This window comes from Ascaphus truei, chromosome 10 (genome assembly GCF_040206685.1).
Source record: "Ascaphus truei isolate aAscTru1 chromosome 10, aAscTru1.hap1, whole genome shotgun sequence".
Classification (NCBI taxonomy): domain Eukaryota; kingdom Metazoa; phylum Chordata; class Amphibia; order Anura; family Ascaphidae; genus Ascaphus; species Ascaphus truei.
In genome coordinates this window covers 13,810,063-13,827,485 of record NC_134492.1, presented here as the reverse complement: position 1 = coordinate 13,827,485, position 17,423 = coordinate 13,810,063, and the positions used below count along the sequence as shown (strand labels likewise).

General features: G+C 42.4%; 1 protein-coding gene across 6 annotated transcripts in view; it reads left to right on the top strand.

Annotated features, from left to right (window-relative positions):
- Positions 1 to 17,423, top strand: part of DNAJC6 (DnaJ heat shock protein family (Hsp40) member C6) — a 59,139-nt gene extending 41,716 nt beyond the window's left edge. For all 6 annotated transcript variants that reach the window (XM_075615899.1, XM_075615900.1, XM_075615898.1 and 3 more), the window contains 5 exons: positions 2,681 to 2,815; positions 9,894 to 10,160; positions 10,841 to 10,989; positions 14,389 to 14,565; positions 15,734 to 17,423. In XM_075615899.1, the coding sequence (XP_075472014.1) occupies positions 2,681 to 2,815; positions 9,894 to 10,160; positions 10,841 to 10,989; positions 14,389 to 14,565; positions 15,734 to 15,835 (830 nt within the window). In that variant the 3' untranslated portion in view covers positions 15,836 to 17,423. The remainder of the gene's footprint in view (positions 1 to 2,680; positions 2,816 to 9,893; positions 10,161 to 10,840; positions 10,990 to 14,388; positions 14,566 to 15,733) is intronic.

The following is a 17,423-nucleotide window of genomic DNA, read 5'->3' as shown; positions in this document are numbered from 1 at the left end:
CTCACATTTTTGGCAAAATGCATGTATCTTTCATTGACGTTCGTGGAACCACAACGGCGACTGCTGTGATCAGTCACAACTTGAAAATAACTTTCTGCAAGCAAGTGTAGCAAATAACACACCTCTTCTTTACTTTACAAGTTACTTTAAGCATTAAAACGGTCTATTCTCGCACGCACTGGCAAGTGCAATAGGACAAATTAAGTGGCACAAATTTTCGGAGTTATTCCGTCATCTGAATAAATCCCCGATGAAGGACAACCCCGAAATGTTCCGCGTACTAGACTTGTCCTATTGCGCTTCCCTGTGTGGGATACTATTTTGTTTTAATGTGTCAAATAAAATAAAAATTTGAGGAAAATGAAAGAGGCAATCCAAGCATGAAATAATAGTGATATACAGGCAGTCCTCTCTCTATATAGTGATATACAGGGAGTCCTCTCTCTATATAGTGATATACAGGCAGCATTAAATAATAGTGATATACAGGGAGTCCTCGTTTTACAACGCTTTGTTTTACAGCGAATGGCTTATCCAACGCTATGCAATGCATACCTATATTCATTTTTACAACGCCAAAACGGCTTATCCAACGCTCTTACAACGCTTTGCAAAGTTGTTTGTGTACATAATATATATATATATATATTATACTATATTATACTATATAATATATTATGTTTTTATATTATATTTTATATTATATATATATATATATATATATATATATATATATATATATATATATATATATATATAATCAAAAAATAAATAGATGATACGTTCTGTGGCTAACGAAATGCTTTTATTTGTGCGACCTTTCGAGATACACTGATCCAGAGATCAGTACCTGTACCGAAGCTGTGCGCAAGCGGGGAGACTATAGAGCCTGTTACACATGCATTATTTACATCAGTTATGCACGTACATGACGATTGCAGTACAGTACATGCATCGATAAGTGTGAAAAGGCAGTGCTTCACTTTAAGTACATTTTCGCTTTACATACATGCTCCGGACCCATTGCGTACGTTAATGCGGGATATGCCTGTATGTGCTTTTTTGCATCAGCTATAGCTCTATAAACCCAAAATATATTCCCTCAAAAAATACTACCTTCAAATATATATATATATAATATATAAAAAATAAATAGATGATACCGTTCTGTGGCTAACGAAATGCTTTTATTTGTGCGAGCTTTCGAGATACACTGATCTCTTCTTCCGGCGATGATACAATGTAACATCGCCGGAAGAAGAGATCAGTGTATCTCGAAAGCTCGCACAAATAAAAGCATTTCGTTAGCCACAAAACGGTATCATCTATTTATTTTTTGATTATTGAAGCTCGGCTAACACGGTACTGATACCTCTACATGGATATATATATATATAATACGGTATATACACTATATGATGTGTGTGTGCTGCATATCTTATTGCCTGCGTAAAATATTTGGTGTATTTTAGCATTAAAAATGCCTCCAGGAACGGAACCTTTCATTTAAACAGTGTTCCTATGGGAAAACGTTTTTCGCTTTACAACGTTTCGCTATCCAACGCCATTTTGAGTAACGCAATGTGTCGGATAACCGAGGACTGCCTGTATTTTTGTTTTAATATACAGTATGCAGCGTTTGATTACCTTTATTGAAAACGAATTGGCTAAGCTGCCGATCGATTTTTGTTTTCTGTGATTGATCAGCAAAGACGCTGCTTCCCAGGGCTGTGACATTTGAATGTATTATAATGTAACAAACATTTTTTGTTTCTATAGCAACCATTTACAAAGTCACACCCCCTTCTTCTTCTGAAACAGGTTCTGGCACACCTTTTTATGAGCCCTGCCCTCTCGCTAGCAGTGCACCAATTATATGTAGTGACTGCTTGGTCACATGATCTTCCCCACAGAACTTTGCATCTTTGGTCCTCTTCTGCTGCATTGACAGCCATTTAGTGAATTCCTGAGAAGAATCTTCACCGATCGATCACAGAAGAATGGATCGATTTGCAACATGGCTAATTGCGTATCATAGTATGGATTGTATTGATGCACATAATAATGGGAAAAAATAAAAACTTCCGCTTGGGCTGCTGCTTTAAAGGCTGCCTTTCAGTTTCAATCAATCCTTCAGTTGGCGTAACTCAGTAGCTGCAATGTAATCTTTATATTACCAAGGCAACATTTATCTATTACAGTTTGCAGCTCAAACTGCTGGGAATATTGGCAACAAAATATAAAACAGGAAAGTGTTACAAAGATCTTGCACTGCTGGGGAGGTGGGCTAAAACCTGCTATAGAAATCAAAGGATGCTCTGTATATTAAAACTCAATAAAGATGGCATTAAGAGGTGAATAATAAAAAATGCACTAAGTATTATCTAATACTACAGAACTGATTTATTAAAAACCAACGCACGTAGAATATTGCATGGATTGCCTCTTTAAGACGAGTGCTGTTGGCTACACTTCTTCTTGCAGAAAGTTCCGCGTACGTATATCTGTATGTATGACTATAGTATAGGGAAAAACCGGTGCTTTACAGATTTAGCCATAAATGTCAGTATGAAAAGTATGTAACATTTTACTTTCTGCTAATTTTACATGATGCTATCTTCCATTTATAAACCTAGTCTTCTTTAACATGATTGTTAATTTAGTTTCTCCATCTTCACAGGCGGCTTACGTGTAGGAAGCAGATCAGCAGCAACCAGTCCCACTGGATCGCCGCACAGCACCCCTCTGCATCACCCTAAACCTCAGAGCCTTGATCCTTTTGCTGACCTGGATACGTTGGGTGCAAATTTACCTGGTAATACTGGTTTATTTCATGGTTCTTAATACAAACACAACTTATTCTATGACAACGTACTACAAATAATATTGTTCCATTTATAGATGTGTCCATTCAAAATGTATTTCACACAATTGGAAAACCGTTTCCTTTTTCAGAGAGAGATGTATATTAAACAGTGGTGGGATTCTAAAAATTTAGCAACTGGTTCTCTCTCACCTTACCGTTCTTTCATAGTGAAAAATCGCCATCATCGGCTTCTCCCCCTCATCCTCATCACATCTTCCCCAATCCCCCTTAACATCATCAGATCTCCCCCAGTCCCCATCATCATCCTCACATCTTCCACAATCCCCCTCAGCATCCTCACATCTCCGCCTCGCCTGTCCGGGCGGCATCTCCCAGCATGCTCCAGCATCGCATGTTCCCCCTGAAAATCTTCTCAATGTGGCGTCGCATTGGCGCCGCGCTGCCATGACAACGCAATGTCATGTAGCATCCCATTGCCATAGCAACGGGGCATCACGTGATGCAGTTACGTTATGTGGCATTCCTGTTGGCATGGCAATGCGACACCATTTGACGCTGCGTGGCCATATTGAGAAAGACATAAAAGGAAAAGACGCCGGGAGATGCTTGTATACGCCTCTACCCGCCGCCTGGACAGGTGAGATAATTAAGCACCTGTTCGGCGAACTTGGGAAATTTTAGTAACAGGTTCGCACGAAGCGGTGCGAACCGGCTGAATCCCACCAGTGCGTATATATCTATCTCATGTCTTTTTCCTCTTCCCCATGGCAGTGGGCACCATAGGGTTAAGTGTATCCTTAGCTTGAGTAGGACAGGAAATTGAATTCTGTAGCCCCCTCCTATTTGCAGGTAGTCTCTTTCCTGTCCTACAGCTTGGTGTTCGTTATTCTGTAAAGGACTCTCCAGACTGCAGCTCGTGCAGGTATCCACAGGGTTGTCAGCCTCTCTCCTCCTGCAGTTCTGATGTATAAGCACCATGGGGGGGTTTTGTTCGGAGGCTCATGCGACCAGCCAGACCACGGACGCGTCTCAGTACGCAGCGGTAACAGAGCTGATGTGGGCACATGCCTTTTTTGCGTGGCATCCCATGTGGTTGAATAGCGCGCGCGCTCCCCACATTCGGGCACATGCATGGCTGTGCAGAAATTCCTTCAGTGCTCTAACCAAACTGACAATGACGTCAGAGAGGCAGCGGAGCGACGGCCTCAGAAAAATTAAGGCAATCTGCCACATGGAACGCTGTGCAGAAAGGAAAACAAGCAGCTGGAAGGCCTGCAGAAATCAGCATGGAGGCAGCTGCAAGCAAGGGTCGCTTCTTAAACCAGCGCGCGTCCTTAGGTTAGAGGAGACATCTAAAGAGAGTTGATTATGCAAGACTAAATGCATGGGTTGTTTTTTGTCACGATGGTTCCTCTGTGATACAGCCAGGAGAGGGAACTTTTAAAGTGGCAATGCAGGTTCTGCATCAAAAAAATTAATTTGATGCCTGCATTACAAGCCAAAAAAACTCTGTAGAGATTACCTTAAAGCTGCAGTAGCAGCAGGGATCCAAATGAACAGATGAATAGTTTTCTGTCATGGATGAAAGATGCAGTAACTGTGAGTCGGCAGCGATTAAACCAACACAAAAAGAGATCTCTCTCCACCTTTTAAGACCCATCTTAAAACACACCTACTTAAGGAAGCATGTGTGTAGCTCCATGGCTGATAATTTAGACCTCCATACATAAACCTTGGCACCTTGCAGACGCACTTACCAGAACGCCCTCCTACTGTCTCTGTATGTTCTTCCTACCTACCAATTAGATTGTAAGCTCTTCAGAACAGAGACTCCTTTTCCTAAATGTTACTTTTATATCTGAAGCACTTCTTTCTATTATGTGTTTTGTATTATTTGTTATTTATATGATTGTCACGTGTATAACTACTGTAAAGCGCTATGCACATTACTGGCACTATATGTACATATAAATACATGCATAAATCAAACCAGTTTGGACAAAGGGTGGGAGTCCTCGTCAGAGGAATCATAATTCAATCTAGAACTGGTGGAACCACTAATTAAATCAACAAGGGAAACATTGGAATTAGGGAGGTTACAGCAGATACATTATTTGGGGGAACCCAAAGAAAGACCAGGTGTTTTCCAATCCGTCAAGTGACTAAGGATACGATACAAGCAGAATGGACTCAGCCGGTAAAATAAAAATAAATAATAAGAATAACCTAGAGATTACCAAGAAATTCAACAAAATGTATCCTTTTGGACAAAAGGCGGTGACATTCTGGGTGGTAACACCGAGAATGGAGGCAACAATGTCTAGTTACAAGGAGGAAGCCACACACCTGGCGAAACGCGTAGAGTGGTAGCCGCCCTGAGAGGAGAGAGGAGAGATCTGGGAGCTGACACTCACACAGCCGCGACCGGAAGTGACGCATCGGGACTAAGCGGAAGTGATGCATTGGAGCAAGCAAGGCGGGACCATTGACCGGTGAGAGAGCTGGAGTCCAAGTCCTCTGCAGCACCTGTATACTCCTGTATATACCCAGCAAAGGGAGCCGAATAGCCCACACAAGAGGGGATCTACGAGGGGACTAGACCGGCGAGACAGCGAGCACCAGTGGAGGTGAAAGGTCACAGAGAGCGGTGGTCCACACGCAGTCACACCGGAGGAGGCGGGTGAGCCTGGAGCTAACCATTTTCTCTCCTCAATCACTATCAATGTGATACATGCCTTAACCACTTGTTTTTATTGTAAGTGTTTATTTTTACCCTATAAAGTCGAGTTTTTTATTGTTACTGGTCTGCACTATGGTATCATTTCTTTTACATATACACTGCTGCTGAGCTGAGAGTTGGAGATCCCACTACCTGGTTAAAGAAATCCTCCTAGCAGAGACCATTGTGTGTCAAAACCGCTCGTTTTTGACTTACATCTTGTAAGTAGGCAACACATAGGAGCCAAGACAGAACACAAATTTATACACCTTTTAAAAACTGTCTGCACTTAGATTGTTTGTTTTTTGTTTTTTGTTCTATTTCCCTTTATGCTCCCCCTGGATTGCAGTTGGAGAGTGAAGATTTGTGGGACTAGTGAAACCAGTCCCCACCAGCTGGGTTTTGAGCAGGGGGTTTGAACTCATTTATATTGTTTTGCACGTTATTGAATCACGTCACAAAGTTTTATAATCATTCGATTTTATTATTAACTCACTGTATAACACAAGAGCACACTAATAGAGCTAGCGCCGTTTCTTTCACCTTCACTTTGCACAAATCTTAGTTACAAGGAAAGCCACATTACCGGGAGATTACGCAGCATCCTTAAAGGACATGATCGATAGAAAGATGGATCGTGTTCTGAAGAAATCTTATCTGGCGGCAGGTGCAAAACCTGTGATCTCAACCACGTCGGTATCAAGAGCTATGGATCTCTGATATTGAGGAAGCATTCGAGAAAGGAGTCAAGCAAGCTTCAATTCTAAAAGCTTTTTCAGAGAGTAAGTGGGCATCTGACTACATTGCTGAAGCTTCACTAGATGCTGTGAAATTAGCAGCTGGATCAATGGTATGTTCTGCAGCCGCAAAACCAGTGGATGGTCAATTCGACATCTAAGAGCAGTTTATGTAATTTACCTTTTGCAGGAGAATTCCTGTTTGCGGAGAAGCTGGATTCAATTCTATCCAAAGCATCAGGAGGTAAAAGTACTTTTTGTCTTCAAGAACGAAAAGTTTTATTCATCTCATCAATCACAGAGAATACAATATAGAGAAGCCAGGTCACGGCATCCAAGAAGACCAATTTTGAGACACAACTTTGTTTCCGTGGCTCTGGGGGTGAGCTGCATTTGCCAGAAGGAAGTTTGCATGAAGGGTCAATGAGTCCAACGATCTCCAGTGGGAGGAAGATGAATCCAAATCAGCTCTACTTGGACTCTATCAATAGTAGACAGGTGGGTACTTCAGATCCTTTCTTATGGATACACCTGGAGTTGAAAAGATGTGTTCTTAAACATTTTAAGATGTCCTCGGACAAAAGAGACCAAGGGAATGGGTGTCATTCTGAAAGACTTACTGCAAGACAAGGTAATAAGAAGGGTGCCTCAAGATCGGAAGAAATTAGGCGTTCATTCAAGATTTTTTTTTTAATTTTTTTGTTAAAAAAGACATTGGGAGCAGTTCTAGACCTAAGAACTGTATACCTACTTGCAAACAAAGTTCAGAATGATATCCCTAAACACCATTATTCATTAAGCAAAACCTTATGATTGGATGAGATCAATAGATCTCAGACGCCTACTTACACATTCCAGTAGCGAAGAAACATCAAAAGTTTCTCAGATTCTCAGTAAATCGGGATATTAAAAATATACATCTCTTCCATTTGACCCAACAACATCGCCGATAACATTCACGAATGTGTTGGCACCATTGATAGAGGAATTAAGGAAGATGGGCATAGAAATATATCCTTACTTGGACAACCTATTGGTAAAATCGCAAAGGAAAGGGCGATTATTACAAGACAGAGAGGTAGTCATTTCATTCCTACGAAATCATGGCTGGATTGTAAAAACAACAAGAATAGAATTTCATACGACAGAAGTTCATTTGCCTCGCTCAAGAGCCCAAGACATTGGGGTACGAACAAGAGGAATCAGGACGGCAAGTTTCACTTCTGCAACAGATTGTATGAAACTCCTGGGGAAAATTGGAATGGTACATGGGTAGGGCTTCATATGAGGCCTCTACAACACAATTTCTAGCAACAATGGAATGAAAATCCAAAGGATATGACCAGAAATAAAGATCTAGATATACCCACACACAAAGGATGAACTAAGATGGTGGGAGAATGCCAAAATCTGTTATAAGGACATACGCTACATCAAGTGCATTGGTTACTGATCACGACAGACGGCTGCAACACAGGTTGGGGAGTGCAGATGAGGGATCTAGTGGTGCAAGGTACTTGGTCAGCAAAAGATCCGCATTTACCAGCAAATCTGCTAGAGCTAAAGGCAGTCAGAAAGCGCTGGAAGCGTTCCAAGACACACAATGCATGGAAATATACAAATAAGATCCGACAACGGCACTGTGGTGAAGAATATAGCCAAATAAGGAGGAAGAAGGCATGGAAGACTGATGACATTGACACCAGAAATCGTGTCTTTGACAGAAGGCTATGTCACAAATATGACAGCCATACATGTACCAGGGCCACAAAACGCGACCGATCATCTCCGTCGCAACAAAATGCACCTTGGACAGCCAGGTATTTTCACAAAATAGTGAAGAGTTTTGGTCAACCCAGAGTAGACCTGATGGCCACATATCACATAAAAAATGGGGACTGTTACTGCATGAGGTGATTTTATTCCTGTGCGATGCAGATAGATGACATCCACTTGGAATGGCAGTTTACACCTGCATATCTCTTTCCTCCAATCCCTCTTGCTGCAAAGATATTGAGGAAAATAAAAACCAACCAGAGGTGATACGGATAAATAATAAACAGGGCAATGGACACTCCGTGGCATTTACAGAATGTACGTGGGTACATCAAGGCCCTGTGAGACACACAAACACACAAAACCCAGACAACTAGCTCTGGTGGCTTGGAAATGGAGTGGAAAGTCCAAAGAGCCCAAGAATATTCAGATAGGACTATACAGACTGTTTTAGAAGCAAGGAAAAAGTTGACATCAACTGTCTACTACATAATTTGGCTTTGTTTCAGAGACTGGTGTGAAAAACAAACACCATGTATTCTCACCAACCTCCGGGATAATGGTACAGTTTCTGCAAGAAAGACTTGACAGAGGACTCGGTCTGAGTTCATTAAAGTGCAAGTATCTGCATAATCAGCACTACTAGAAAGAAATCTAGCAGCTGAGACACTCCTCATTCATTTCTTCCAAACCGTCAAAAGATTTAGACCACAAATGAGGAGTAGAGTTCTGTCATGGGACCTCTCTCTGGTACTGGATGCCTCGACAGTACATCCTTTTGAACCTGTACATCAAATATCTTTGAAACCATTGACATGGAAGATAGCATTTCTCATAGCCATAATGTCACAAAGGAGAGTGGGAGAGTTACAAGCTCTATCTTGCAAATAACCATTCCTTATCATTCACCAGGATAAGGCAGGCATGCGACCAGTTTACCATTTGTTTTCCTAAAGTGGTATCTCGATTTCACATTAACCGAGACATTGTAATTCCCTCATTTTGCCCAAAGCCAGGAAATAAGGTGAAGTATAACGCAATCTTGATGTGGTGAGCTATTTGAAAACCTGTACCAACCGGGTGCAAGGTATCAAAGTCGGATAGGCTATTTATCTTCCCAGAGGGACTCAGGATTGGGCAAGTAGCGTCCAAGGTAACAGTTTTCTGATGGATCGTTTCATACAGAAGGAAAATATATGAACAAAAAGGAGACAATTCACTTTTAAGTCTAAAGTCTCATTCAAAAAGGGTCAGGGGCATTTAAAGCATGGGCACCACCTGGATGGATCTGCAAGGCAGTCATATGGTCATTTAACACATTTTATGAAATACTTCAGTCTGTAGTAACAAAATAAATGAGTTGAAACTGATTTGGTATTTATTATTTCCCTTCCTTATTGTGTTGCTTGAGTATGTCCCTACGGTGCCCACTGCCACGGGGAACAGGAAAAGAGAAAATGTATCCAATTTACCATCATTTTCTTTTTCTGGAACCATATGGCGGTGGGCACATAGGGCGGGTAACTATGTCCAATATATATATCAGTTGTGTTTTTCAGCTATGGGAGATACAAAAGACTATCTGCAGGTAGGAGGGCTGTTTTTATGGTACTACCTGCAGAATTTAATTTTCTGTTCTACTCAAGCTAAGGATTGACTTAACCCCTACGGTGCCCACTGCCATATGGTTCCAGGAAAAGAAACAGTACGGTAAATTGGATACATTTTCTCTCCTTTTCATGAACCATGCTGTCACCTCTGAGGAAGGGATCTCCAAAACTCTAATCCCTAAAGTATGTTTTGTTCCACCCTTTTTTCTTTTTTTTTTTTGTAGGGGGTTCTTCATTTGCCAGTAAGCCTACAACACCAACTGGTTGTAGCGGAGGATTACCTCCATTGGGATCCCCACAAAAACCATCACCGCAGCACGTAGGAGGGGGTGGTTGGCAGCAGAACGCTGGATATTCTTGGCAGCAGACGCCGTCCATTCCTCAACAAAGTGTTCCACATTCATCACCACAGAACAAACCCAACTACAATATCAGCTTTTCTGCAACTGGAAGGAGTCAGAACGACCGAGGAAAAAATGCAGCTAATGTTGGTAATTATTTGCTGGATTGGTGGCTTTCAAAGGTTGTTCAATTTAAGGAACAAAGGTAAAATGGCAATTTTGTGCCATATATTACCGGCTCAGTTCCTACAAGTTCTCTTCTGCGTTCATTTTTACTCAACCAGCTAATTCTCAAATAGGTAGTGATTAGAAAAAAATGGATGAGTAAGGCTAAGATTATACTATACGCATATTCTTGCGCACGCCTGCAGCCCCAGCGATCTGTGAACTTGGCTGCAGGAGATTTGGGGAGGCGTGGCGGGCACGTCACGAAGCTGGTTCGCCCTCATTGGCTGATCTGCTCACGTGGCGCTGACGTCACGTGGCCACGCCTGAAAAGACAAACATTTTTATATCTTCAAAATGTGGTTGCGCCCTCGAGCGCACACTAGGGGTGGCCACATAGGGATTAAGACGTGTTTGCCGTGAACGCCATCGCGTGCTGTATAATTGCGGCCTAAGACACACTTGTTTGTCTGCAGTGTTTTTGACTACTGTATTGTGTTTTTTATCCTGGCACCTCCCGCACTAAAGTTGTTAATGTCTGATGATCGAGGGCTGTAAGTGACCCCTGGCAATCATGTCTCGCTGGAGAAATAATGTTGCAGTTCAAAGTTTGCTTTAGCCACACTCATGGGCACTAACTCTAACCCATTGGTTTATTCTTGAAGAGTCAAAACCGAAGTTTTCTGCTGACAATTTTGAAGACTTGCTCTCCAGCCAAGGCTTCAACGCTCACAAGGATAGAAAAGGACCTAGAACTATAGCTGAAATGAGGAAAGAGGAAATGTCCAAAGACATGGACCCAGAGCAATTAAAGGTGAGAATCATTTCTACAATCAGAGGCCATGTGCTAATGGCACAGGTCCTAAGCCTAATATTACACAAGTGGCTCTCAAACCTCTCTTTGGGTACCACTGGCCATACAAGATTTTAGAACTAGCACATGCATTTGCAAACGATATCTTATTCATGTAAGGTTATGCATTTGGGAAACAAGAATAAACAGGCAACTTACAAATGAAATAGGTATGAATTACGAGAATCCTTGGCGGGGAAGGATTTAGGAGTGCTTGTAGACAACAGGTTTAGTAAGGTCCAATATCTTATTTTGCATTAAATGGTGAATTGATGGAAGGGAAGAAAACATCATTATGCCCCTTTATAAAGCATTAGGAAGACCACACCTTGAATATGGAGTACAGTTTTGGGCACCACTCCATAGAAAAGACATTATGGAACTAGGAAAAGTGCGGAGAAGAGCCACCAAATTAATAAAGGGGATGGATAATCTGATTTATGAGGAGATGTTGGCTAATTTAGATTTGTTTATATTATATTATTATATTATATATTATAGAAGAGGCGTCTAAGAGGGGATATGATAATGATGTACAAATATATTCGGGGACAATACAAGGAGCTTTTAAAATAACTATTAATTCCAAGAGCATTACAAACACAGGGTAACACCTTAAAGTTGGAGGAATAGAGATTTCACCAGTAACAAAGGAAAGGGATCTTTACAGTAATGGCAGTTCAAATGTGGAATTCATGACCCATGGAGACTGTGATGGCAGATACACACTTGGACCCCCAATGGGTGTCCGGGGGCCCATCACCTCAGTCTGTGGGCCAAATGGAGACATTTCACTTGGGGTTTAGGATTCATGCACAGAATAATGCTGGCTCCTCAAAGGGGTGGTAGTCACTTTACAGTATATACTATATTTAATTTCAATTCAGCTAATCAAACTGATATGCATAAATATATATAATTGTACATATCAACAGGGTCACATCTTGTTAATTACACACCTTAGACTCTCAACTTGGTCATAGAATAAAGAACATTTACAACTTGTCACAGACTTTATCATAAATTATTGGCAAGTTCACTCTCTGCCAGCCATTGGCGTAGGGCAGCACTGAAGGGACAGAGCGGGCTGGCGGAGGCTAAATACTGCAACACCGAGGTATCAACGTTGCTGGCAATGAGTTGGAACGTTTAGGTGGTATACAGGTACATTTTGTGGCCACCTCAACCCAAGGCAGCCCTAACACTTTAGGCACAGTACATGTTACAGTAGGTATGAGACACATTGCACCGTACAGTACATGTTGCGGAGGTAGGAATGAGACACGGCACAGTACATGCGGTTGGGTTAGGAAGGAGAGAGTGAGACACTAGACAAGTTTGTGCTGCAGGGAGCTGACGTCAAGGAGCCTGGATGTTGCGCATCTGGCCACCTCTGTTGGTGGAGGATGTAAAGCCCGTACTTGCACACTAACAACTTTTTATAAGTATTTTACTTAATTGTTAAGTTGAGGGAAGTGAAAGAATCCTGTATGTAAAGGATAGTGCCATGCTGCAGGTTAGATCCAGAGTTGTAATAAACGTGAAGTAGTAGGCAGGGTGCTTCCTCTGAAAGTTCTGATCTGCAGCCAAGGCCAGGAGAGCGGACAAGGTCATTATGGCTCCGCCAGTGCGGTAGCTGGGAGTTATTACGTAATTATTAGTAATAAGGTTATTACGGCTCCGCTGGTGTGGAAGCTGGAACAAGGTCATTATGGCTCCGCCGGTGCGGTAGCTGCTAGAAGGTTATTACGGCTCCACCAGTGCAGTAGCTAGGAGAAGGTTATTACGGCTCTGCCGGTGGGGTATCTTGGCCACCGTCAAGCGACGGGGGTGGCCGACAGGCGGTGGAGACATGCCACACCGGCGGACTGCAATAGGTGTAGTCCGTGATAAGAGGCTGCAAGCGGTGCCCTGCAAAGGTGGGTGGCCAGGGCGGGCGGCGTGAGGCCAAGATGGAAGCCTGCGGCAGGAACTCTGTCACCATCGGCACCCGGCGGTGGCAGGATGGCGTCGCAAACTATGCGGCACTTCGGGTGCCTGGGAAGGCCACACACAAGGGGGCGTAGCGAGGAGTCAATGGGGGCAGAGCTCGACACACGGTCCATAACGCTCACTTGGCTCAGAGGAAGTCTCTGAAGGGTAAGCGCCAGTCATTGGCTAGAAAGAGATTGGCGGACAGGAATATGGTCCTTCAGGCCGGGGGCAACAACCTGGCAACGGTACTCTCCGTCAATCTGGTCGAAGCGATAAGGCAAGACCTGACTCGCACCTTTTGGCCTTTGGCCAGGGATTGAGATTGTTTGGCTAGATATAATGAAGCGTGCGCGGGATCCATGCGGTTGAGTGAACACAAAAAAAGGTAAATCGGTGGAAAAGTTCATAGTACGGTGTGGGGGACGGGTGATCAGCCACCAAGACTTCAATTCCAAGATGGTCGGTTTGTTTAGATCTGACGGCGTGGGCCTCTCAAATATTGGCTCAGATTTATTTAACAATGAGTTGCAGGAAGGGGTGGAGAGGGTGCTAGCACGTCTGGCGGAACGGGCCTAGTTTAAGGGGGGTGAAATAGTCGTCGGCAGCAGTTGGGGGGGTTAATTGCTTGCCAGACGGGGCTCGGGTTGATGAAGCCCGGGGGGTTTGGCGAGTGGTCATGTGGCTGTGATTTGCAGGAGCCCACTCGCATCAACGGCCGGGTCACGTGGACCCTGCTACCGGATTTACGGGGTCAGCGGTTCAAGGACCGTCTGACCCAGCACCTATTAAGTGAGCACTCTGGCAGGGACTGGCAGTTACTCAATTATTTAATAAACAAAGCCGCAGCCTTTTATACCCCCAGATCGAGTCTGTCGTTACTTGTTTGTGTTTTATGTGGGTACCGGGTAACGAGGGGAGGGGGAGCTCCCTCACAGCCTCCCTGGTGATGTGATGGCAGATACAATAAATATCTTCAAACAAAAGTTTGGACATCTTTTTAGAAAGGAAAGGTACACAGGGATATACCAAATAAGTAAACCTGGGAAGGATGTTGATCCAGGGAGACATCTGATTGCCAATATTTGGAGTCAGGCAGGATTATCCCCCCCCCCTCCACCCCCCCATTATTTCACTGGAGGTTTTTGTTTGCCTTCCTCTGGATCAATATACTGTTCTGCAAGTACCAATATAGGATAAAGTATCTGTCCTCTAAATTTAGCATAGGTTGAACTTGATGGACGTATGTCTACTATGTAACTATATGTACAGCAGATGTACAGCAGATGTATTCATCTGATAAACCTTGCTTGTTATAACCTTTACTGATGTACAAGGTCGGTGTTACAAAAAGCTGCCTATGGATGCAAACTCTGCTGTTATTTCCAGATTTTAGATTGGATTGAAGGCAAAGAAAGAAATATCCGAGCCCTGCTTTCTACAATGCACACGGTGTTGTGGTCCGGGGAAAACAAATGGAAACCTATCGGCATGGCGGATCTTGTAACGCCAGAACAAGTTAAGAAGGTGTATCGTAAAGCGGTCCTAGTTGTCCATCCAGATAAAGTAAGTATACATGAGACATGGGATGCCAGGTTCTCTTTATGAAATACTGACATATTTACAGATCTACAATGGAGGACGTGTTTTGGGCAAAATGTCAGAGAGCAGAGAGAAGCGTAACTGAGCACACCCCATCGCCCCCCCTTCCACACACTTTACGTGGGCAAATAGGAAGCCAAACCGATAGGGAGGCTCCATATTGGCACCCGGGAGATAATAAACCGCTGTTTTGTATCCCCTGAAAAAGACAAAATTGCTACTTTTACCAGTAGGTATCTCTGGAAACCATGTGGTCCCTGGAACCGATGACTGATCCAAAGACCCTTGGTTCTCACCTGGTAAAAAAGGGAGAAGATGACAGAATGTGCAGGGAGAACCGCTACGTTAAAGCAGCAAACCTGCTTTCCTTTATTTTAAATAGGTTTGAAGCACTGCGTTCATTTCAGCTCCGGGGACCCCCTGCTCCCCGAGATACTTCTGTAGGTAGCTGTGTGGGTGGGGAACATAATGGGCGCTTAAATATCCCGAGTCACACGGGCCAATCGGAAGCTGTGACATCATCCCTGGAGACTTCCTATTGGACCACGTGACAAGGTCCTTTAAACCCAGAGCTGATACTGGCACCCACTGCAGAGTTATTTCTCGGGAATCAGGGTTCCTGGAGCTGAAACTTGACTTATGTATGCATTTAGAAACTTTTAAATAGTCGACCAAAGTAACGTTCCCTTAATGTAAATTTGTGTCATTTTACCATGCTTTTTTATAGATTATAAGTGTATCGTTGCACACCATGTCTGTAAATGCAGGGGGTGGTCAGCTCCAGTCCTCAAGGGCAACCAACAGGTCAGATTTTCAGGATATCCCTGCTTCAGCACAGGTGGCTCAGTCATAATGACTGAGCCACCACCTGTGCTGAATGAGGGATATGCTGCAAACCTGGCCTGTTGGTGGCCCTTGAGGACTGGAGTTGGCTACCCCCTGCTATAAAGCAATGAAAATTAGGTGCATCAAAACTTGTTCCTGGATGAAGGGACTTGGAACTACAACCTTTATTTTTTTATTTTTTGTCCGACTAAGCCATGCGACTGCATTAAGTAATATGTGAGCCTCTTTCTTATAAACGGCACAAAAGGGTAATCGCTTTTTTTCCTTTTTTTTATTTATTTAACAGGCAACTGGAAAACCATATGAGCAATATGCAAAGATGATTTTTATGGAGCTAAATGATGCCTGGTCAGAATTTGAAAATCAAGGCCAGAAACCCTTATTTTAATCTACGTTTTCCATATCTGCTGCAGACGTGTATTCCAAGCTTCCTTCTATTAAAAGACCAACATATCCACAAATGCGAACACTTGGGTTTTGTTTGTTTTTTGTTTTTTTGCATCTGAATACAGTCACGAAACAATTAATGTAACAGAGGAATAGTGACCTTCTGCTGTATTCCTGACCTGTTAACAGTGAAAATAGGGGAGGTTACAGCTGTTTGATATGGACATTACTTACCTTTAAACACCTCAAATGGGTCATTTTGGTTAAGCTTAAAATTGCAACTTTGAACCAACCAAAATCTTTTAGGTACAAATAGGACTTATAAGTAGTAATGACGTGTAGGACTTAACCTGCTAGGTCATGTTGGGGGGGGGGGGAAGAGGAGGGAGACCGCGATATTCAGGGCAGGAAAGTGAGACAATAAAGAGCCCTGGTAAACGGGGACCGAACAATGCAATATTTACCCAGATGCACGGTTTTCATTTGACACCATATTCATTATTGCGCTGGCCGCATATTCAGTGTTTTACCTATGTACACTGCGGCAAAATGCACAACATACTTGATTTGGTCTTTTATAAACCACAACAATGTGATGCAGTGGGTCCTGATAAAACTCTAGTATTGAGACCTGGCATCATTGGATTAAAGCCCATGAACCATTTTGCTATTTTGTCACAATGACCTCTCGCTTTATATATTTTGCATCACGCTGCTTTGTCAAATGGAGTACTGGACTTTTGTGCGACTCCGAAGGATTGGGACACTGGATTAAAGACCATAGCTAGCAATTATTTATCCTACAGAATTTTGGTGCTGAACCAATTATTCTCAGTACCACCAAATGAAAGTTCTATTCCGTGTTCTACTTAAAGCCGCTCTAAGGACCAGATTTTGTCTGTACGTTTTTATTTGGCTTGGAACCCGAAACCACTGGAAGAGGTTCCTATAGCTATTTCCAGGCAGGGTTGACAGGAAACTTACAAGTTTGGGTTCGTAAGACAATCTTTTTGTTTACATACTTAATTATAATTCTTTGTTAGCAAACAAGTTTTTTTTGCCGAACAACGTTTTCGTTAAGTACCTTAATTAATTTCAGTTTGCTTTTCTTTAGTATTCTAATTATTTATTGACGCGACTGTGATACCTGCACAGAGAGATATGTTCTCAGTTTTATAAGTAAAACATTAAAAAAACTGTTACGGTAGCCTCAACATGAGGTGAAACTTGTTCATGTATGATGAGATGATGTTGAGCTTTTGAACAATTTTTGCTTGTCATATTTAAACTTTTAATTGGAAAGTGAATTATGTTCCTGTGATTTGTTGATTGTTTCTCATTTCTGTTTGTAGATATTGTGTGTACTTCACCTATATAATACAAAAAAAACTATTGATGTAATGTACCATTTAAACCGTTTAACTATTAGCTTTGTTTCATGATTTTAGCACCGTGTAATAATCTCACTTGCGTTTATTTGCCACTCCTATCAAAAAAGAATATCACTAAACCACCCGACAAAATAACTGCATTTATTTAACATTTATATTTTTATGCTTGTTTGTGGTTTAAAGCTATTAAACATGCAT